This window comes from Aotus nancymaae, unplaced genomic scaffold (assembly GCF_030222135.1).
Source record: "Aotus nancymaae isolate 86718 unplaced genomic scaffold, 86718_ANA_hifiasm-v0.15.2.pri h1tg000007l, whole genome shotgun sequence".
Taxonomy (NCBI): Eukaryota; Metazoa; Chordata; class Mammalia; order Primates; family Aotidae; genus Aotus; species Aotus nancymaae.
The window spans coordinates 28068083-28091525 of NW_026988418.1; the positions used below are offsets into that span (position 1 = coordinate 28068083).

General features: G+C 42.7%; 2 protein-coding genes and 1 long non-coding RNA gene across 7 annotated transcripts in view; 2 read left to right on the forward strand and 1 right to left on the reverse strand.

The window, feature by feature from the left end:
• The window catches only part of RAVER2 (ribonucleoprotein, PTB binding 2), a 117286-nt gene extending 105934 nt beyond the window's left edge, over positions 1–11352 (forward strand). For 4 of the 5 annotated variants that reach the window (XM_064372440.1, XM_021667687.2, XM_064372441.1 and 1 more), the window contains one exon: positions 7858–11352. In XM_064372440.1, the coding sequence (XP_064228510.1) occupies positions 7858–8004 (147 nt within the window). In that variant the 3' untranslated portion in view covers positions 8005–11352. The remainder of the gene's footprint in view (positions 1–7857) is intronic. The other variant, XR_010341204.1, reaches the window with a different exon arrangement.
• The window catches only part of JAK1 (Janus kinase 1), a 60678-nt gene continuing 47393 nt past the window's right edge, over positions 10159–23443 (reverse strand). The window contains exons 15-24 of the mRNA XM_021667686.2: positions 23121–23256; positions 20736–20887; positions 18165–18315; positions 17959–18053; positions 16334–16526; positions 15506–15630; positions 14972–15144; positions 13070–13187; positions 12376–12486; positions 10159–11642 (exon numbers count right to left, since the gene is read on the reverse strand). Coding sequence (XP_021523361.1) covers positions 11547–11642; positions 12376–12486; positions 13070–13187; positions 14972–15144; positions 15506–15630; positions 16334–16526; positions 17959–18053; positions 18165–18315; positions 20736–20887; positions 23121–23256 — 1350 coding nt within the window. The 3' untranslated portion in view covers positions 10159–11546. The remainder of the gene's footprint in view (positions 11643–12375; positions 12487–13069; positions 13188–14971; positions 15145–15505; positions 15631–16333; positions 16527–17958; positions 18054–18164; positions 18316–20735; positions 20888–23120; positions 23257–23443) is intronic.
• LOC135273411 (uncharacterized) lies at positions 18970–20880 on the forward strand. Its single transcript, XR_010341205.1, has 3 exons — positions 18970–19125; positions 20084–20142; positions 20652–20880. It is a non-coding gene; the product is annotated as an uncharacterized LOC135273411 (long non-coding RNA).

Sequence of the window (23443 nt, forward strand, 5' to 3'; positions counted from 1 at the left end):
AAAAATATAAAATTGCTATCAAATATTTAAATGTACAATTCAGTATATTTATGTTATTTTTTTTCCCCCATTTCTTTGGGTCTTCATTTCTTTATGACAGTTCCTATGTCATATAAATTTTTTAAATATATTTTATTGCATTTTAGGTTTGGGGGTACATGTGAAGAACATGCAAGATTGTTGCATAGGTACATACATGGCAGTTTGGTTTGCTGCCTTCCTCCCCATCACCTATATCTGCCATTTCTCCCCATGTTATCCCTCCCCAACTCCCCACCCCCTGCTGTCCCTCTCCTAGTTCCCCCCGACAGACCCCAGTGTGTGATGCTCCCCTCCCTGTGTCCATGTGTTCTCACTGTTAAACACCCGGCTATGAGTGAGAACATGCAGTGTTTGATTTTCTCTTCTTGTGACAGTTTGCTGAGAATGATGGTTTCCAGGTTCATCCATGTCCCTACAAAGGACATGAACACATCGTTTTTTATGGCTGCATAGTATTCCTTGGTGTATATGTGCCACATTTTCCTTGTCCAGTCTATCATCGATGGGCATTTGGGTTGGTTCCAAGTCTTTGCTATTGTAAACAGTGCCGCAATGAATATTCATGTGCCTGTGTCCTTATAATAGAACGATTTAAAATCCTTTGGATATATACACAGTAATGGGATTGCTGGGTCAAATGGACTTTCTAGTTCTAGGTCCTTGAGGAATCGCCACACTGTCTTCCACAATGGTTGAACTAATTTACACTCCCACCAACAGTGTAAAAGTGTTCCTATTTCTCCACATCCTCTCCAGCATCTGTTGTCTCCAGATTTTTTAATGATCGCCATTCTAACTGGCGTGAGATGGTATCTCAATGTAGTTTTGATTTGCATTTCTCTAATGACCAGTGATGATGAGCATTTTTTCATATGTTTGTTGGCCTCATATATGTCTTCTTTTGTAAAGTGTCTGTTCATATCTTTCACCCACTTTTGAATGGGCTTGTTTTTTTCTTGTAAATCTGTTTTAGTTCTTTGTAGATTCTGGATATCGGCCCTTTGTCAGATGGGAAAGTTGTAAAAATTTTTTGCCATTCTGTTGGTTGCCGATTCACTCTCATCACTGTTTCTTTTGCTGTGCAGAAGCTATGGAGTTTGATTAGGTCCCATTTGTCTGTTTTGGCTTTTGTTGACAATGCTTTTGGTGTTTTAGTCATGAAGTCCTTGCCTATGCCTATGTCCTCAATGGTTTTGCCTAGATTTTCTTCTAGGGTTTTTATGGTGTTAGGGCTTATGTTTAAGTCCTTAATCCATCTGGAGTTAATTTTAGTGTAAGGTGTCAGGAAGGGGTCCAGTTTCTGCTTTCTACACACGGCTAGCCAGTTTTCCCAACACCATTTATTAAACAGGGAATCCTTTCCCCATTGCTTGTTTTTGTGAGGTTTATCAAAGATCAGATGGTTGTAGATCAGAGGCCTCTGTTCTGTTCCATTGGTCTATATCTCTGTTTTGGTACCAGTACCATGCTGTTTTGATTACTGTAGACTTGTAGTATAGTTTGAAGTCAGGTAGTGTGATGCCTCCAGCTTTGTTCTTTTTGCTTAGAATTGACTTGGTTATGTGGGCTCTCTTTTGGTTCCATATGAAGTTTAAGGTGTTTTTTCCAGTTCTGTTTAGAAGGTCATTGGTAGCTTGATGGGGATAGCGTTGAATCTGTAAATTACTTTGGGCAGTGTGGCCATTTTCACAATATTGATTCTTCCTAACCATGAACATGGAATGTTTCTCCATCTGTTTCCTCTCTTATTTCGTTGAGCAGTGGTTTGTAGTTCTCCTTGAAGAGGTCCTTTACATCCTTTGTTAGTTGTATTCCTAGGTATTTATTCTCTTTGTAGCAATTGTGAATGGCAGTTCGTTCTTGATTTGGGTCTCTTTGAGTCTGTTATTGGTGTACAGGAATGCTTGTGATTTTTGCACATTGATTTTGTATCCTGAGACTTTGCTGAAGTTGCTTATCAGTTTCAGGAGATTTTGGGCTGAGATGATGGGGTCTTCTAAATATACAATCATGTTGTCTGCAAATAGAGACACTTTGACTTTCTCTTTTCCTATTTGAATACCCTTTATTTCTTTTCCTTGCCTGATTGCTCTGGCTAGAACTTCCAATACTATTTTGAATAGGAGTGGTGAGAGAGGGCATCCTTGTCTAGTGCCAGATTTCAAAGGGAATGCTTCCAGTTTTGGCCCATTCAGTATGATATTGGCTGTGGGTTTGTCATAAATAGCTTTTATTATTTTGAGACACGTTCCGTCAATACCTAGTTTATTGAGAGTTTTTAGCATAAAGGGCTGTTGAATTTTGTCAAAGACCTTCTCTGCATCTATTGAGATAATAATGTGATTTTTGTATTTGGTTCTGTTTATGTGGTGAATTACGTTTATAGACTGGCATATGTTGAACCAGCCTTGCATACCCGGGATGAAGCCTACTTGATCATGGTGGATAAGCTTTTTGATGTGCTGTTGCAGTCGGTTTGCCAGTATTTTATTGAAGATTTTTGCATCTATGTTCATCATGGATATTGGCCTGAAGTTTTCTTTTCTTGTTGAGTCTCTGCTGGGTTTTGGTATCAGGATAATGTTGGTCTCATAAAATAATTTGGGAAGGATTCCTTCTTTTTGGATTGTTTGAAATAGTTTCAGAAGGAATGGTACCAGCTCCTCTTTGTATGTCTGGTAGAATTCTGCTGTGAACCCATCTGGACCTGGGCTTTTTTTGGTTGGTAGGCTATTAATTGCTGCCTCAACTTCAGCCCTTGTTATTGGTCTATTCAGGGTTTTGAATTCTTCCTGGTTTAGGCTTGGGAGGATGCAAGTATCCAGGAATTTATCCATTTCTTCCAGGTTAACTAGTTTATGTGCATAGAGTTGTTTGTAATAATCTCTGATGATGGTTTGTATTTCTGTGGAATTGGTGGTGATATCCCCTTTATTGTTTTTTATTGCATCTATTTGATTATTCTCTCTTTTCTTTTTTATTGATCTTGTTAGTGGTCTATTTTGTTGATCTTTTCTAAAAACCAGCTCCTAGATTTATTTATTTTTTGAAGGTTTTTTTTGTGTCTCTCCTTCAGTTCTGCTCTGATCTTAGTTATTTCTTGTCTTCTGCTAGGTTTTGAGGTTTTTTTTTTGATCTTATTCCTCTGTTTCCTTCAATTTTGATGATAGGGTGTCGATTTTAGATATTTTCTTGCTTCTCATGTGGGCATTTATTGCTATATATTTTCCTCTAGACACTGCTTTAAATGTGTCCCAGAGATTCTGGTACATTGTGTCTTCATTCTCGTTGGTTTCGAAGAACATCTTTATATCTGCCTTCATTTCATTGTTTATCCTGTCAACACTCAAGAGCCAGTTGTTCAGTTTCCTTGAAGCTGTGCGGTTCTGAGTTAGTTTCTGAATTCTGAGTTCTAACTTGATTGCACTGTGGTCTGAGAAACTGTTATGATTTCCGTTCTTTTGCATTTGCTGAGGAGTGATTTATTTCCGATTATGTTATCAGTTTTAGAGTAGGTGCGATGTGGTGCTGAGAAGAATGTATATTCTGTGGATTTGGGGTGGAGAGTTCTGTAATTGTCTATTAGGTTTGCTTGGTCCAGGTCTGGGATATCCTTATTTTCTGTCTCATTGATCTGTCTAATATTGACAGTGGAGTGTTAAAGTCTCCCACTGTTACTGTGTTGGAGTCTAAGTCTCTTTGTAAGTCATTAAGAACTTGCTTTATGTATCTGGGTGCTCCTGTATTGGGTGTGTATATATTTAGGATCATTAGCTCTTCTTGTTGCATTGATCCTTTTACCATTATGTAATGTCCTTCTTTGTCTCTTTTGATCTTTGTTGGTTTAAAGTCTATTTTATCAGAGACTAGGATTGCAACTCCTGCTTTTTTTTGCTCTCCATTTGCTTGGTAAATCTTCCTCCATCTCTTTATTTTGAAACTTTGTGTATCCTTGCATGTGAGATAGGTTTCCTGGATACAGCACACTGATGGGTTTTGGCTTTTTATCCAATTTGCCAGTCTGTGTCTTTTGATTGGGGCATTTAGCCCATTTACATTTAGGGTTAATATTATGTGTGAATTTGATCCTGCCATTTTGATGCTAGCTGGTTGTTTTGCCTGTTAGTTGATGCAGTTTCTTCATTGTGTTGATGCTCTTTACCATTTGGTATGTTTTTGGAGTGGCTGGTACTGGTTGTTCCTTTCTGTCTTTAGTGTTTCTTTCAGGAGCTCTTGTAACGCAGGCCTGGTGGTGATGAAATCTCTGAGTAATTGCTTGTTTGTAAAGGATTTTATTTCTCCTTCACTTATGAAACTTAGTTTGGCTGGATATGAAATTCTAGGTTGAAAGTTCTTTTCTTTAAGGATGTTGAATATTGGCCCCCACTCTCTTCTAGCTTGCAGGGTTTCTGCTGAGAGATCTAATGTGAATCTGATATGCTTCCCTTTGTTAGTTACCCGACCTTTCTCTGTGGCTGCCCTTCGCATTTTCTCCTGCATTTCAACCTGGTGAATCTGACGATTATGTGCCTTGGGGTTGCTCCTCTTGAGGAATATCTTTGTGGTGTTCTCTGTATTTCTCGGACTTGAATGTTGGCCTGCGCTGCTAGGTTGGGGAAGTTTTCCTGGATAATACACTGAAGAGTGTTTTCCAGCTTGGATTCATTCTCTCTGTCACATTCAGGTACACCTATCAAACTTAGATTAGGTCTTTTCACATGGTCCCATATTTCTTGGAGTGTTTGTTCATTTCTTTGTACTCTTTTTTTCTCTAATCTTGCCTTCTCGTTTTATTTCATTGAGTTGATCTTCGACCTCTGATATCCTTTCTTCTTCTTGGTCAATTCGGCTGTTGAAACTTGTGTATGCTTCTCAATGTTCTCGGGTTGTGTTTTTCAGCTCCATCAATTCATTTTTATTCCTCTCTAAGTTGTCTATTCTCATTAGCATTTCATCAAACCTTTTTTCAAGGTTCTTGGTTTCTTTGCATTGGGTTAGAACTGCTCTTTTAGCTCAGAGAAGTTTATTATTATCCACCTTCTGAAGCCTGTTTCTGTCAATTCATCACACTTATTCTCCATCCAGCCTTGTTCCCTTGCTCGTGAGGAGTTGTGATCCCCTGGAGGAGGAGAAGCTTTCTGGTTTTGGGTGTTTTCATCCTTTTGCACTGGTTTCTTCCCATCTTTGTGGATTTATTTACCTGTGGTCTTTGTAGTTGCTAACTTTCAGATGGAGTCTCTGAGTGGATGTCCAGTTTGTTGATGATGAATTTATTTCTTTCTGTTTCTTAGTTTTCCATCTAACAGTCAGGCCCCTCTGCTGTAGGACTGCTGAGGTCAACTCCAGGCCCTGGTTGCCTGGGGATCACCTGCAGTGATTGCAGAACAATAAGGGTTGCTGCCAGTTTCTTCTGCTGCTATCTTTGTCCCAGAAGGATACCCACCAGATGTCAGTCTGAGCTCTCTTTTATGAGGTGACTCTGAATATACGGGGATCAGGGAGCTGCTTGAGGAGAGAGTCTGTCCTTTATAGGAGCTCAAGTGCTCAGCTGTGAGCTCTGTTGTTCCATTCAGAGCTGCTGGGCAGGTACGTTTAAGTCTGCTGCAGCAGGACTCATAAACCGCTTTTTTTTCCCCAGGTGCTCTGTCCCAGGAAGGTAGGGCTTTATTTGTAAGTTTCTGTCATGCTGCTGCCTTTTTTCAGGGCTACCCTGCCTAGTGAGGAGGCAGCCTAGTCACAGTGTGCCAGCAGAGATTTTGCTCTATTTACATTATTTTGCAACAGATCTCTAGATTTTCATTTTACAAAAGTAAACTCTGATAATTAATAAACTGCACTTTGCCTTCTTTCTCCTCAGAACATCATTTGACTTTCTGTTTTTATAACTTGGACTAATTTTTGTATCTCACATGAGTGTAATTATACAATGTCTCTTTTTTAATGTCTTATTTTACTCAATGTTTGCAGGCTTTGTCTTTATTTTCAGATGAGTGACACCCAGTTTCATTTCCTGTTCTAATATTTTCCTGTGCTGCTCAGTGAAGTTTTTTGCTGATCTCACAGGTCTTAGTTGATTCTCACTATGAATGGTGTAGCACCATTGGGAAGCCCTTTAATAAAAGACTGTAATAAATTTCCTATCTTGCTTCTGACAGTAAAGATGGTATAGAAAGACAGAAACCCAGGCTGTTGCTTTGCTGCATGCCAGCACCCGAAAGAACAGATAACTACATGGCAGGAAGAATCAGGGAAGGTGGGTGAGAGAGCAGGAGCATCCCAGATCCCAGAGTGAGCCGTTTGCTTCTCTCCCCGAGTCTTCGGAAAATCCCATTTGTAGAATGGACTGATGACTTAAAAGAGGAAGAAAGCTGCTAAAGAGTTCTTTATACTTGAAGTAAGGTCTGACGGTGTTAGTGGCTGGGGTCCAACGTTCAGAAAGATCATCTACCAGCAAAGGGGCTCTAATGAAGAAGGCAGCTGGGGAGAATAATGAAGAGGCTGCAGGCTGGGAGGAAAGGGCTTTGGGGCAGAGGCTCCGCCTAAGAGGTGAGCAAGCTGTTTGGTGGAGCAGGCTGAACCCCTCGTCCCCATCAACTCAGCGTCGACAACTATCAACTTACAGCTGGTCTCCTTTCATCTACCCTTTCACCCGTTTCCCTTCTCACATATTCCAATTCCAGTACAAACTCCAGACATACTTTACTACCAAGAAAAAAATGTCGAGGTAGAAGTTAAAGCCAGATTTTTTGCTGATTAGCTTTGCTCTGTGAAACATTCCTTTACATCGGGCTTGTGTGAAGACGCCTTGTATTGACCTGTCCACACAGTAAGCCACATTGAAATGAAGTACCAGAGGACGTGGCGTTTCTTCAGTCTCATCATCCCCATCCCTCTTCCTAACATGGACCACTGAGAACTACTTTAGCAAGGAGTTGAGAGAGACATATCATCTCTTGCCTCTGAGGCTAGCTCCATTTTTAAAAATTGTGACCGTTGGTTCAAAAACAGTTGCAGTTTTAATTAAAATGTGAGAAGGTTCCTGTGTGTTGCTGGAAGCTTTACCCATCAGTCATTTCTAAGTTCTTGCATATCAAGTCACATAATTCTGCTTTGATAAGCTCGTCGCACTTATTTTCATAAAAGCTAAAACTAAGAGACATTAGACCGAGCTGTGCTATGCCATCTGATTTACTGTGCTGATCACTGTGACCACTTGTGAGGACATCTGGCCCACTTTCAGGTCAGAATCTCTGGGATGGTGCCTGAAAAATCTGCATTTTAATATGCTCGCCAAGCGACTGCTATGGAGACCAAAGTTCTGAGTTCCCATTGCCCTCTAGAATGTATCATGTTGTTTTCCTTGATGTCATTTGTCAGTTTCTACACCTATTGATTTATTCTCTCACCACTCCTCTTGTCAGCAGGCAGACTTAACATCTAATTCAATATGCAGCTTGATTTCTTAGCCACTCCTTCAGAGGAATACTGACATTTGGTGTTGATATTCTGATTCCGTGGGTTTAACTAGCTGTGATCAGCAAAAGCAACTATGTGCAGTGCTCTAATTTTTTCTTTTCCCAAAATGTTGGGGTTGGGAGTGAAGGTGCTGAGACTGATTTGTGTCTTGCACAAATTCCAAAGGTGATACTGATACAGAAATTTAAAAATCTTATTTAACAAAAGGGTTTGTGTATTTTTTGATGGTTTTGGCATTTATCCTGTATTTACCAACTGAAAGTAGAATGCTTATAAATATTTTTAATGAATAAGCCAACTTTAGATTTTAAAACTAGCTGCAATTTTATTTTCCCATAGGTGTCGTCTTTAAGAAATGAAAAGCGAGGCTCATCATATCTCATCTCTGCCCCAGAAGGTGGTTCAGTGGAATGTGTTGACCAGCATTCTCAGGGCACAGGAGCATATTACATGGAAACTTACTTAAAAAAGAAACGAGTGTACTGAATTAAGCTCTTTCCTTGTAACCCCTAAGGTTCTCTGCAGTATCTCTGCTGTTCATCGCTGCCTTAACTTCATTCAGACTAGCCATATCCTTTAAATACGGGTTTATAATTTCCCAGAAGGAACTGTGTTGTGCAGCAGGCAGAAATGCCAAATAAAAAATAGCAATAAGAAGAGACATCAATTGAGGACATTTTCCACTAGAGTCAGATGCATCTTAATCAGTGTGCTAACTTATAATCCATTGGAGAAACTAACAATGTTTCAAATATTCCTTGTTTTAGGACTGGGAATAATTTTGACATCATATATAAAAGTTTGAAGCAATAAATGGGAAACAGTGTTGTTTCCTGAGCCTTAGAAGAATGAGTTTCTTATAAGCCAATGTGCATTTCAATTTACCTTCCCTAGAAGTAATTGCATTTATAGATTTTTAGGACTTTTCCTAGAACTACAAGGGTGCAAGTACCAAATGTGCTGATGGTAATATCATAAAGACGCGCTACATGCACACTCAGTTACGCCCACGCCAGCCATGCAAAATTAAACCCAGTAAGAGAGTGACAGTGATGTCCAAGGTATCCACTACTACAAATGCTTTAAGATGTTGTTTACCATCTCCAACTTCTGTGAAAAATACAAGGTGTTTTAAGAAAAGTAGCTTTGGTGATCTGATAAAGGGGTTGGTAAACTACACCCTGGGGCCACATTTGGTCTATCACCCGCTTTTGTGTTGCCTGCAAGCTAAGACTAATGTTGACATTTTTAAATGGAGGGAAAAAAATTTATGACATGAAATTTATATGAAATTCAGATTTCAGTGTCCATAAATAAAATTTTATTGGGACATTGCCATGCTCATTCATTTACGTGTTGCCTGTGGCACTCTTATGCTACAGTGGCAGAACTGATTAACTTCAACAGAGACCGTATGGCCTACAAAGACCATATGGCCTGAATTTTGACTTATCTGGCCATTTAGAGAAAGTTTCTTGATCCTGATCTAATAGCACTAATTCTAATAGCAACTATTCCTTTTAATTCACCTAAAGACAGACCTTTAGCCTTTGAGACAGACTTGTAAGTGGAAAGGAACATGGGTTTCTGTGCCTCATTTCATAGCATAGACTAGTGATCAAATGACTAGAATGGGGCCTATTTTGATCACTAAATGCCCTATTTCCACAGTATAGTAAAGCAGTCTGTATTGCACTTTCTGATGGAGTTTTAAGAAGTCACAGTATTTATAACCATTTGAGCTAATAAGCTATACCTCACTCTGCTTTCTCTCTCACTCTTTGATAGTGTTAGGGTAAAAAAAATCAGTTATTTAACCCAATTTACTTGTGAAAGAAGTTTTATCTTTATGGAATATGACTTTTGACATCACTTCTTGAAGACCTTGATATTAAATGCATGAGAAACCTGTTGCCATCTAGAAATTTCTAAGTTTGTTCATTGTTATGAGTATAATTGATGATAGGGAATTTGGGATCTTGATCCTAGGATTTTTGAAGTCAGATCATTAAATATCTTGTCACTTTGGGAACTTGTTATTTTTAACTATGATGTGGATATCCTGTTTTAATTATGAATTCTAGAATTGGTACATATGTTGTATGCGTTGTAAAGAATTTCACTTGGTCTAATTTATTTCATCTACTGGCTTCTGTTGGAAAATGACAGAAGGTTTAAGGTAATTTCTAAGTATATACTACCTATAAATAACTGATAAAAATTAGGCATCATTCAGTTATATAGCAGATGACTAATGAGTTTTTCATGCCCTCAGCTTCTTCCCATTTTCCTGTTGCACTCAGCTTCTTCAGTGTGTAGTCACACCCCCACTATAGTGCAAACAGAAGAAAGGAAAGATGGTGGATTTTGCATCAGAACTGCAAAGTGAAAGGAAGAGGCTGAAAGAACTAAAACAAAGGTGTGTGGATTATGGAACAGTGGATATACCATCCATACTGGCCTGCGCCCTGTTATCACTGGGCACAACAGTGCAGAGAACTCAAAGTGGTAATAGTAGTAAGGACCATAACCCACCCCCTCCTCCCTGCTAAACTCTCTATTGCTTGTTATTTTTCTATGTAAGCAAATTGTTTGAAATGCTTTGAAAATGAAATCTTAATATTAAAAGGCACATGCATGTAAAGTCTTTAGTATATTTATTTGTATAAAGAGTAAACAAAGTGCATATAGAGTGGCCACAGGTTTGACACAGATAGAGACCTTGATGTAGGCTACTGAACAAATTAAAATGGCAAGTTTATTGTTGCCATTGAATCCTTAATTTTTTAGGGCTCAACAGGTGAAAAGTAACATCATCAAACAAATATTAGACAGCATAACAAAAAGATTTTCAGGGTCTTAGTCATAAAGATCTTAATGAGTCTTTATGTCACAATGAACACTGATCTTTAAGTCACAGTGAATCAGTGACTAAACATTTTTGATTACCCAAATACCTCCAAGCAAACGGAAAACTGTTTTTAGTGGATCTTGAAGTCCATAGCCTCTAGTCCGGGTCTTTTCTTTCAAGTGTTGCACCATAGGGTGATGATGGTAAAAATAGGGATCAACCCTTGTAGGTAGGTGGTAAGTACGGAAACACTCTCAGAACAGTGCAGTGTATGTGGTATTCTGACTGGTTGCATACAGCATTCAAAACCAATGCTGGAATAGCTTGCCCCAAAGTGGTAGTTATAAAAGGATATACATTGACGTTTCTTAAAAGCATGTGTAATAGCATCCAGACTCTGGGAATGAGTTCTGATTAAAGGTATACTGCTTAGGAAAGCATTGGCACAGGCTTATTTATTTCTCGAATTAACATGCAGCAAATTATCTATTCCACAGCTGTCCCCGTGTAGAACAAGTTCTCTCAAAAATGGGTACTAGTTGTCACCCAAGGGAACAGGAGATAAGCCACTGGAGAAACAACTCAAAGTTTAAATCCTACTGGTGAGAGAATACGATCAATCATTTTTGTACAGAAACAATATATACTACCTGGTATCTAATATATTTTAAGAATGCATGTCTAGAACTGTATAGATATTGAAATTTGAGGGCTAAGTCCATCAATCTTTATTTATAATTACTTAATGTGCCAGAAAAACATTTCAGATCAGCTGGCAGCAGGGAAAAGCAATCATCTTGAGACATTATTTTGGTCGTCTCCTCTTGCTTTCAAAAATCCCATTTTTGGTATACAGTTGTGATGGTGAACTAGCCAGACGAAATGGTGGTATATTCTTTCCACAAGGAGGAGTGCTTAAAAAAGTGCTTTCAAATATTTTGGTTGTCATTATGTGTCACTAAGTTACTGGTACCAAATTTAAAGAGGAAGTCCTTACATTAAGCACCACAGTGTGCCTTATATGTGTATATGTACTCAAGTATGAGTTAAGTGACTTTTTTTGGACAGAACACAAACCTCCTTCTTCATTACAAAGTTTTAAAAAATGGCTTGGGTATTTGTTGGGGGAGGAGGACTTGATAATCTGTGGAATTTAAATGTTATTCATGCTTCTTATTTATTTTAAAAGTGCTTCAAATCCTTCAATAAGGCTCTGAAAGCTTGTCCGATTGGATGGTTGGAATTCCCAGCATTTCCTCATAAGATGATAAACCTGTAAAAAGAAAGAACAGTAAAAATGTTAGATTTGGGAACTTTAAAAAATATATAGAAAAAACCAAGAGTAAGAAAATAATTTTGGAAATGTGACTTTTTTCCTTAAAACAACAGTATTTATTTGGATAGTTTAAAATACAGAACATGGGATACAACTCTAGTTCATAAATAGTATTTTAACGTTTGAGAAGCTCAAGTGTTGACTGACTGACTTCAGTAAAATCCAGGTTATTCCTATAAACCAGTTAGAGGGTGAAGCTGAGTTCAGATTTGAACTTTCCAGACTGGCTGCCTCACTCGCTGACTCACACTGTTCAGTGTGTCTTACAGTCTCTAGAGTTTAGTATTAAAGGTTCAATTCACTTTGAATACATATTATAAATGCTACTAATAAGTGAGATAAACTTACTTACACACAAAAAAAACGCAATTATATGTATCTATCTGTCACACTAGGGCTACACCAAAATCTACCCCTTTGGAGCAAGCAAGTGGATAAAGAGGGGCTGGGTTTTGGAGGAAATCCTTGCTCTGAACCTAACTGGTGGCTATCATCTAGCCCCAAAGGTGATTTCTCAAATATCTTATGTGAAATTCAGCTTCAAAAAACTATTTCACGGGACTTCACTGCATCATTTCCTCACTGTCCACTCTACCCATTGCTGGATAACTCAAGCTGTGAAAACATAAGAGAAATGGAGTGTTATTACTGTGACATGACCCATAGATACCTCATCTGGACAGTTAGGTGGACACGGCAAGCGTTTTCCTTCTTTTAATGTATTCACAAGTCTTGTGACTGTCATCTGGCCATGGGTTGGGCCTATCATTTTCAGGAACAACTATTTAAAATAAAATCAAACCAAATGTTTAACTTTGCACGTATTTACATAAATGTCAAATAGATTAAGGTGAAATATCTATAATAAACTGGAAACTTAAGTAGCAATAAAAAGGCTTTTCTTAGTAACTTTAAATAAAATCCAAAATCCTTATTATCTCTCAATGATCTGTCTCTAACCAATGTCTTAGACTCTACCAACCACTCCTTGTGCTGGTCAAGGAGTCTGTTTCCATGAAAATGATCTAATTTAGGAATAAAGGGGCACAGACAAGGCTGGTCCCTACCCAATGCTACCCCACTTAACTTGCTCATTCTCCCATAAAACTGTACTTCATCTCCACACAGATAAAATCCTTAAGAGTCAAGGTCATCCTATAAAACTCTGGACTCATTGTGAAAGCAACACTTGAGAGTTAGCCACAAATAACTGTCAAGTAGCAAACCCAAGTTAAGTGGGAAAGTGACATTTTCCATTATAATATATTGATTGGATTCCATTTAAAAACAAAAGTTACCAAGCAGAGGGATGGACACATTTTAAATGGGTACTGGATTCAAATGAAGAGAAAAGTAGGACTTACGGCCATGGGACTAGAATCTGAATCACAGTAAGTCAGCAGCTCATGCAAAGTGACTCCAAAAGACCAGACATCAGAGGCAATATAAAATTTAGATTGCATTAAACATTCTGGAGCATACCTTGAAAGGAAGCAGAACACGAAACTTCATTTCCTGGGAGGCACATTCCTACCGACATTATAGGGTAACTGAAAAATCACCTCTTTGGTTTTTCTTAGAATTTAATCTGAGTTTGTATTACATGTTTTACATGTATATGCTGCTGTGGTGCACATCTGACCTACAGAACAGTATCCTTTACAGGCTCTTGGTAGCGCACATCTGCCCTAAAATAACACAAGTCTGTGCTCTTCATTTCACTGAGCACATATTCTAAGGGTACAGGAGGAGGTGCCCATGTGATGGTAAGACCCAGCTCTGATTTGCCTGCAGGCTCAAAATGAGACAGCAGTGGCCTCACTGCCCAATGTGGCGTCACTGTCCAATCCTCTTCCAGCATTACCTATTTTGCTGAATGACACCCACTTGCCCAAGCCAGAAATGAAGGCACTCCACTGCACCCAATCTCCTTAAATACTCCTTGAACCTACTCACCTCTCTCAAATCCCACTGTCACTATCCCAGTCACTGTCCTAGTTCATGCTGTCACTGGCTCTGGCCTAGGCTGTTGAAGCAACCAAATCAGATTCCCTGGCTCCAATCTTGTTCCCTTCATTCCATTCCATCTTTTTAGGGGAGGGATAGCGGGAGGTGGGGAGGTTGGGGAGGGATAACATTGGGAGAAATGCCTGATGTAGGTGACGGGGGATGAAGGCAGCAAACCACCATGGCATGTGTGTACCTATGCAACAACCCTGCAAGTTCTGCACATGTACCCCAGAACTTAAAGCATAATAAAAACAACAATGAAGTCTCCATCCTTAAACCCTCCAGCAGCATCCCATTGCTCTTGAGATGAAGTCCCAGCTCTGTGACTCAGCTTCCTCCTGGGAACCTTATATTCCATGATCCAACCTCACTGAGTTTCAGTTTCTGGGAAATCTGCTCTTGTCTCATTCTTAGTCACGCATGCTGTCCTGCCACCATCTATCTAAACCCGCATGAATTTTTCAGGTTTCATCTAAATAGGACCTTCCAAAAAAACCAAACCCCGAACCCTTCTGTATGTTTACTGCTCCATGCCACTGGCTGCCTAACCTGTTAAACTCTAAACTCGGCCTACTTGTTCACCATATCTCCAGTACCGAGCACAAAGCAGGACCCTGATGTATTTTCTTAAAACGAGTAAGTTTAGGCTTCATAAGTGGGAGAGGTTTATGTTTGTGTCCATATCAGATGTACCTCAGGAAGTGTGAATTGGTTATGTGGCAGGGTGGAGTAAAGACATAAGCAGCCTCTCCCCTGGACTGTTCCCTGCTGAGACATGGTCATAGCCAGTGTGTGGCCCTCTAATCTGGGGGACTCTGGTGATTCATGAGAGACAGGTCTCCCATAGGTTTTGCTCTGCTCTGTCCCCTGAATCTGCAGTGCCCCCTCTGTCCTGCAGGGATGTGTTTAAGAAAGGAACCAGATCCACTCCACCTGCCCACAGTTTTAAGAACTACGTCAGATGAATGCCCTCTCCTGGGAAGCTGGGAATGCCGAGCTGGTGGTTAGATTTCTCTCATTCCTTGGAAGACAGCATGATATGAAGCTCAGGCATTTATATAGGCTGCCTTCAATGAAACAGCCTGAAAGATGTGTTTCTTAAAGGTAAATATCAATCAATTCCAAATGTTCTAAACCTTCTCTAACCTTGACTCAGGCCAGAGGAATGAGAGACATTAATATAGCCAGAAACGGCCTACCAAAACAGTGTAAGCTCTATGAAGCACTGATAAAACCTAGCGGTTTGACTCAGTTACCAAAACACGGGGCTGTCCCGGTCGTCCTTGACTGTGTAATACTCCTTATCGGTTTCAATTGCTTTGGTTAAACCAAAGTCTCCAATTTTCACTTGGTGTTCACTCTCAACAAGGACATTTCTTGCTGCTAAGTCCCGGTGAACATACTGCCGAGAACCCAAATAGTCCATCCCCTGGGGGAGAGAAGTAAAGGTCAAACACATTGCTAAAGTCACTTTTGATTGTACTGTCTATCACTGCATCAGAACAAAACAGAAATGTCATTTCATTCATATATCCCTGACAATTTTTTTGGTTCTGACTTTCATGCAAGAATATTAAGACCAAATTGATTCAAAAAATACACGTTAAAACAACCATACTTAAATCCATTTACTTTCTTAGTAGAGGCTAACTTCATCCCAATAATGCAGAGAAAAACAAACTTAGTATAATTATTATCAGCTTTCCCACTCGGAGTCAAATTACAAACCGATTACCCAGGACAGAGTGCCTGATGTCTTAACCTGTGACATGCTGTCTTTATTTTTTTACCTTACAAATCTGAACGGCATATTTTAGCTGCTGTTTGAGGTTAATTTTGTTCTTATTCTTTGGAAGATATTCCTTAAGGCTTCCTGAAGGCAGAAATTCCATGATGAGCTTAATACCATTTCCACCTGTTTAGAAAAAAACACCCGTCAGTCTGAGGCTGCCAAATGAGGGAACCGTGAGAGAGGAAAGAACACAGGATCTGAGACAGAGGCCCTGACTTGATATTAGCTTTACCCCTTCATCACAGGCAAGTTACCTGACCTCTTATGCTTCAGCATCCTCAGCAGTGAATGGAGACTACACTAGTGTACCTACCTCACAGGCATACGCACTCATGAGATAATAGTGCTTTGTAACCCACAGGCAAATGATCATTTTCAAAAATTACCATCAGTTTACTGCCAATTTCACTACCATGCATAGATGCTGGCTTGCAAATAAGATATAATTATTAGTAAATATTACTTGCCACCTTCATTTAGACAACTAGAAAATGAAATACCCTGGCTAGTACTGGATCAGAACAGGGAAGCAGGTGGAGGCAGGGGTGGGTATTAGTTTCATAAGGCATAGTGCAAGCAACGTGGAGAGACAGTGCTGGAAACAGTCCCTGGCTGAGAGGGGGACTGGGTGGCCTCCTTAAGAGCCCTGCAGCTGCTGAGGGATTTGACAATACATATAACTTGGAAACCTTGAGAGTGTATGGGAACCACCAGCTGGCATGTCAGATGGCCCAGAGAAGGCCACGGACTGCCTGTTCTGTACTGGCCTTTATGACCCTAGACAGTCACTATCTTCTTAAACCAGACCCCACCTTGCACAACATACCGTCTTCCGTGCAGATTCCTTTGTACTTCACAATGTTCTCATGATAGAGGTTCCTTAGGATTTCGATTTCCTTTTTCAGATCAGCTATGTGGTTACCTCCACTCTCAGGCTTCAGAGATTTGACAGCCACCTGCTCCCCTGTATTGTCCCCTTCGGGGTCATACCTGCAGAGCTCAACCTTCCCAAAGTGGCCCTGGAGGGAAAGATGCATGTGCTGTTATCAGAGAAGCCCCAGCCTAGGCCACGGAACACACTCAGAGAAGTCTTGCTCCTCACAGCTGTTCCCCTGAGGGCCAGGGGTTCTCGCTGTCTGACATTGCAGGCAGAAGCCTCTCACCTGGACTGTACCTGCTCACTACAGCCTGTTCCCTCAGTTACTGAGCTGAGACAAGGAAAGTAGCAGGTGACAATGAACCAACTCATCAATCCCAGTTTCCATGAACATGTAACCCACAGGAAATGAAGGTTATTTCTGGGCCTGTAGGACAACTGTGCTATTCTCTGAAAGCCCTGGGCTCATGTTATAGGAAAAGCCCCACAGTGTAGCTGAAAAGAGCAAGTGCATGAAGGAGTCTTCAGAAGACATGAGATCAGGTCCCAGTCAAGCCACCTGACAGTGACAGTGGTGGCCAAGTCCCCAAATCTGAGCTGGTTCCTGATGCACTCACTGTATACAGAAACTGGCCTCCTTGGGGACAGTGTGAGGAACTAAAGATGCCATGCTTGTGACAATGCCTGGCACAGAGGCTGGCACACAGCAGATACTGGAGATGTATCCAGTCTGTTTCATTAACCAGACTACAGAAAATCTGTATAAAGACACAATCTCATTAGCCTCTCTAGTCACAATTAACTGTTTGGAAACTCCCATTTAAGGTCCAAAGAAAAGCTGCTATTTTGGGATTCTGTGCATTAAACCTATCCCTCATTTAAAGAGCCTTATAGGGCTGGGTGTGGTGGCTTGCCTGTAATTCCAGCACTTTGAGAGGCCTCCTTGCTTGAGGCCAGGAGTTTGAAAGCAGTGTGGGCAACATAGTGAGACCCCATTTCTACAATAAAAAATATTAGCCAGCATAGGGGAGTGCGCCTGTAGTCCCAGCTCCTCAGGAGGCTGAGACAGGAAGACTGCTTGAGCTTGGGAAGTTGAGGCTACATACAGTGAGCTATGATCGCACCACTGCACTCCAGCCTGGGACACACCCTGTCTCTTGCAGAGTGGGAAGAAAAAAAGAGAGAGCTTACAGGATATATATGCCCAGGAAAGTCAGAGGCAGGGATTTTCCTATTCCACCATATGTATACCTACTCCCCCACCTCTCTTTCTTTCCATTCTCTTCTGTCCTGTAGAGAAAAATCAAGTCTCTCAAGGGAGCTTCCCAGAGTCCTGTGTGCATACGCAGTCGCACGTGCTAGCAAAGACATGCATTCCGTCACTGCCCGTGTGTCACTTGGAGAAAAACACAATCCCTCGTGATGAAAGTGGCCCCCAAATGCAGTAAGGTGCTTTCTCTCATGGGCCTGGCCCCAAAATGAGAAAGAATGGAGAGCAGCCGTACGTGCAGAGAGAGGCATTGTGGAGGGCGGAGGGCTCTGCTGTCAGCATGAGAAGCATGGGTGTAACTTACCTCTCCCAAGTCACGGATCCTCTTTAGGAAGCGCTTTTCAAAATGTGTGGGGTCCACTTCGGTTGCTGGTTTTTTTTCTGAAACAATATCTGGATCTAACAGAAGAGAAAAGAAAACAGAGTGAAAGGCAGGCAATTGCCAGGGATTGCCACCCAGGCTCTTGTTTCTCCCTGAGCTGGGTTAAAACCACACATGGCAGGTCTTACTCTGCTCTTCAAGCTTATTAATGTCTCTCATGATGGCTCGAAAGAAGGGCCTCTGATTGGGGTCGTAGTTCATGCAGCGGGTCATGAGGTCAGCCAGCTCCTTACACGACGGTGTCACCGGCCTGCACCGGCTTTCATAGAATCTCTCTTTCTGTAAACAAGAGGGGCACATGGAAGAAACCAAACGAACCACTTACAAACTCCTCAGCCCCAGGTCAGAAGGAATTGCCAATTCCTCATTCGATTCTCAGCATCTCCATTTACAGGCAGGTTTCATAAACGTGTGTTTCTGTTGCCTTATTCTTGCGTGGGGAAATCACAGTCCTAATACTAAATCATCCGCATTCAAGGAGACTGAGCAGTATAGCCCAACCCCAAAAAGCTTCATTCCAGTAAAGGCATGCAACCTTTCTGGAATACAATTGGGCAACATATACAAAAATCTTCAGATTCTTCAAACCCTTTGATATATTAATTTCAATGACTGAATGACTCAGAAATAAATCAGATATGAACAAATATTTATGTATAAGAATGTTCCCTGCAGAATTAGACAGAACACTGGAAATTTGAAAACTCAAATGCCAAATATAAAATCAGTCAAATAAATTAAACAAAACAATTAACTCTTACATTAAATTTTTAAAAATTATGATTTAATCTCACAGGAGAAAGCACTGGCAATATTAAATTTAAAAACTCAGAATTGTAACTCTATCTAGCATGGTCCCAATTTTGTTTAAAAAAGAAAGATACAAACAGGCTGGAAGACAAAATGCCAAAGTGTTAACAATGGTCAGGGATGACAAGAATGCAGTGATTGCTATTTTCTTTAATAGTTTCGTTTTTAAATTTTCTTCAACTGTTTATTACTTTAAAATTTAGAAACAAAGAACTTATGCTACTTTTGGAAGATGAAACCACTGCATTCCAGTTTCTACTCCGTAGCTGGACTCCAAGGGTACTAAGTTCCTCTCTGGTTCCCCTGGGCCCTGGGGTGGGGTGGGGTGGGGTGGGGTGGGCAGGCCCTAGAGGACGGGGAGGAGGGAGAACTGGAATTAAGAAGCTGAGAGCTGCCCTTGTCCCTGCATCAGTGCAGCCTGCAGAAAAGCCATCTAACCCAAGGGGACTTAGGTGGAAAGAGATCCCTATCCCCTATTTTATTAAAGACATAGGTCCTTCCTTACACCACCCTGTATGCTGTTCAGAGACAGGAACGCAGCACGTGCTCAACAAATACTGACTGATGACAAATAGCATGTTGTTTCATTTCCAAGGAAGTTAAAAATAAAAATGAGTTTCCCAAAAGCCTATGCTGAAAATTCCAAATAGTATATCTGTAGATCTGATGGCTTCCCCCTGGGGTTGAGATCCTTTCCCAAGTCCTGCACCATCTTTAACTGGCAAGTTGTAAAGGTTCTACCTCTTCAGCATCTCCCACCCTGCACTCTGAACTCCCACTGCCATTTCTGGATGTGCCTCAGGGCCCTGTCTCCCTCTGGGTCTCTCCTTAGTCTGTCCATCCCAGCTACTGCACCCAGAAGAACATCCCAAGGCCAACCTCCAAGCCTCTCCCTCCTCCACCCAAATCCTTCCTTGTCCCATGCCTCAGTAAACTGCAGGCTCTGCAGCCTGGAATCAGGGCGTTTAAAAATCTGAACCCAAATGGCATTTCCCACCTGATCACTGTTACTCCTTTCCCTTTCCCCACTCCAGACACTCAAGGCCAGGCACACCAAACTACCTGGGCTCCCCGCACAGCACTGAAACCAGGCTCTCACAGCTGGAAGCGATGCCTGCTCCTCTAAACACACGGAGCACATTCCAATGACAGTGACTGAGATGAAGGGAGAGTGGTCTTTCATTGTGATTTTTACTACTTTACCCCTTTGGAGTTAGAGTCTTCACTTTTCCCACAGGTAGATTTGGAGGAGAGGTCCACAGCTCACCTGTTCTGCATTCTAGCTGAGGAACCTAGGTGAGTGGGGCTACCTGAGTCTCAGTTACCTTATCTGTCAAATGAGGGTAATGACACCGCCCTACCTAATTTGCAGGGCTCTTGGGGTGACACTTTCAGGTATTCTTTCTGGAATTCTTACCACTGTTATTTTAGCCTAACTCCCTACCATACCCTAAGGCCCCCAAGGAAAGGCAAGGCCTGTGTCTGTTTTATTGTGAAACACCAGCTTTTCCCTAGCTTGATGCCTGACACATGATAAGATTTCAATACATATTTATGGGTTAATTTTGCTAACAGCCACTTAAAATCTCAGATATATAATACTATAACATCTATTGAGCTTGTATTGTGTGCCTGTCACCCTATATGCATTATTTAATTTTCACAACAGCCCTACAAAGTAGTTATTGTTTATCCCCATTATACAGATTACGAAACTGAGGCTCACGGAAGTTGTTACATTTGTGAGGTCACACAGCCAGTAAGCCTGTGAAGAGATTCAAACCCATGCCTGTCTCTTCTCACAGTGCCAGGCTTCCGACAACTTCTGGGAAGCCCACAGGTGCCTGAGAGCCCTCATTTGCCTCATGTCTGGGAAACAACCTGCTCACCTCAATCAGAGTCTTGTCTTTCAAGGGGATCTCGCCATTGTAGCAGATTTCCCAGAGCGTGGTTCCAAAGCTCCACTTGTCAGCAGCCACACTCAGATTCTTGGAGTCCTCCACACACTCGGGAGCAATCCATGGGATTCGTTCAATGCACTCTGGAAGACGACAGACATATTGACGGAACAGTTTCTGGGATCTCCTGGGAATTCAATTACTGTAACTGCAGCAAGAACAGTGAGCCAATGAAGGAACTACTTCAAACACTGTACCCAAACCTGGCCCATGGCCACATGAGCCCCACGTGGGGGGCTCTGCAGGTGCACAGCCCTCCAAGCCTTGCCCAGCGCTTCTGATACATTAGTCTGGGCCAGGGCCAGAGATGGGTCCCTGCCTCCAAGCTTCCCAGGAGGGTCGTGTAGAGCCAGGCTTCTGAAGCCCCAGCCTCAGGATCAGCAAAACATCCCAGGGTGGGGGCCATCACCCAGGGCAGGTGGACAAGGGCTTAAGAGAAGGCAGGGGAGGAGAACAGGGCGACACACGCAGAGGCAGGCCCAGCCACCCACACCTACCCTGCACCTTCATGCTGCAATGCGGTCTTGGTTTTATGTTGGTTTTCTTTCATTTGAGGAAGAACAAGGGAAGAAAAGACTGAGCTCTTGCAGATTCCTTTCTCCTGGCTTGCTCTGCATCTGCTGTTTCCAGCTTCTCAGCAAGGCCAGAGCCAGCCACCTCAGCAGAGCCCCAGCCATGTCCACTGGGAGCAGCCCTCAGCAAGCCAGGTGGCCTCCACAGAGGGAGGATCCTGGGGCGAACCTTCAAGACTGGGCCCGCCTGACCTTTCCAGACTCCTCACGCCCGTCCTTCCTGGCACGGGCACATACAGGTGGCATCCTAGGAGGGTGTGCCTGCAGTCACCTGCTGTAGCCACTGACCTGCCAGGCCCAGATGAAATCCCACTGCCTCCCTCAATTACTCTGCCCACAAGCTAGATAATGTCTCTCTCCTCCAAACCCCAACAGCATTTTACTAGCATCTCCCTTGGAGTCCCCGGGCTTCTCTGCTTGTTCCAGAGACATCTGTCGGTGTCTCAGACCATTGCTGAGGATAGCACCCATGACAGATTCAGGGTGTATCAGCCTCACAACTTTGGGTGACGAAGTGATGATCAACATCAAACAGGCACTGAAGGAAGCTTCCCATTCCCCTTCCAAGGAGTACATGATTAGGATCTCATCTGAAGGGCTTATTTTTCATCCTGGTTCAGTTCCAACTTCTTTGATTACATTATGCTCAAAACTCAAAATGCTGAGTAGGTCAGAACTCAGTGCTGAAGACAGTGGTGGTCCTGCCTGGGCACAGTGCAAGGCTACAAGGCAGGCTTGGCCTTTCTGGCGCTGGTGTCAATGTCTCAGCTCCCAGGTCTGTCCTTTCCTCTGGAGCCTACAACCCACCATACCCAACTCAAACAGCATTCGAGACCACAGCAGTCACTTCAACAAAGGGGATCAGGTGCTGCCGTACTGCTCACTAACTATAGTGGATTTCCAAAGGAACACGGTGTCTGGTTGAGGGCTTTTCGGCCCCGTCCCCCAGCCATGTGGAAAGGGCCTAATCCCCCATAAAGGAGGCCCTTCCTCCCCTGCAGGGAGGGTCCCTTATCTCACTCTACCCTGGCCCGACTCAAGACCAGCAACCTTCCCGCCCAGCAACTCACTAAACCAATCACCATCCGCCCCATCAGCTCTCCCGTAACCTTCCGTCCCACTAGCTCCCGCCCGGCAGGCTTCCTGCCCAGCAACCAACCTAGCCAATTACTACCTCCTGGGTCAGCTCTTCCTCCGCCCCTGGCCCTCTGTCCCTATAAAGCTGACTGAACAAAGAAAGCGTGCGCGATTCCTCCCTGCCCGCTCGAGTCACCCGGAGATCCCAATAAAGCCGGTACAGGTCACCACGCGTCCTGCCTCGTGTCGATCGAGCGCCTGCCTGCTCCCATGGGTCGGGGTCCCACAGCTGGGGTCGCACACACGGGAAGACCCAGGAGGCCTACCTCCCCACCTGACATCTCTCTGATCACCCCTCAGGCCCCATAGTCCCCTCTGTGCTACCCCAGCACCTTGAACATAGCTCCTTCACTGCCAGGACCAGACAGGCCTCGGGTGAACGGTCTGTTTCAGCTGCTGCTTCTATACAGTGACCGACCCTCCCATCAGCTCCATAGCACACCCTCCCCAGGGACCTCCAGGCACAGAGTAGGAGTACCACACACCGGGAGTACCACACACCTGTTTGCTGACTGTACTCTCTAAAAGGATTCCAACCCCCAGCCCAGCCCCTCTGCTGGCTTGTCCCTGATGGGGTGGAGCCAGGGGAAGGAGAGGGGAGACACACCTTGTCTAGACAGCACCGTGATGGGGATGCCAGGGTCACTGAGCTTGATAAATGGGCCAAACTCGCTGTCAATGCCCTCACGGGCCAGGAGGAGGTTTTTAGTGCACACATTTCCATGAACCAGGTCTTTATCCTCCTGCAGAATAAAAAGGGCAAGTTTAGCCAAGCTGCTCCCTCCCGCACTCCATTTCCAACCCTGGTACCTCAGGTCACCTCTTCCTACCCCCAGCTACAGCCACACCCGGACAGCCTGGCCCTGCCGCCAATCATCTGTGTGACTTAAGCACATCACAGGTGCCCCTCGGCTCCAGCTCCCTCATCAA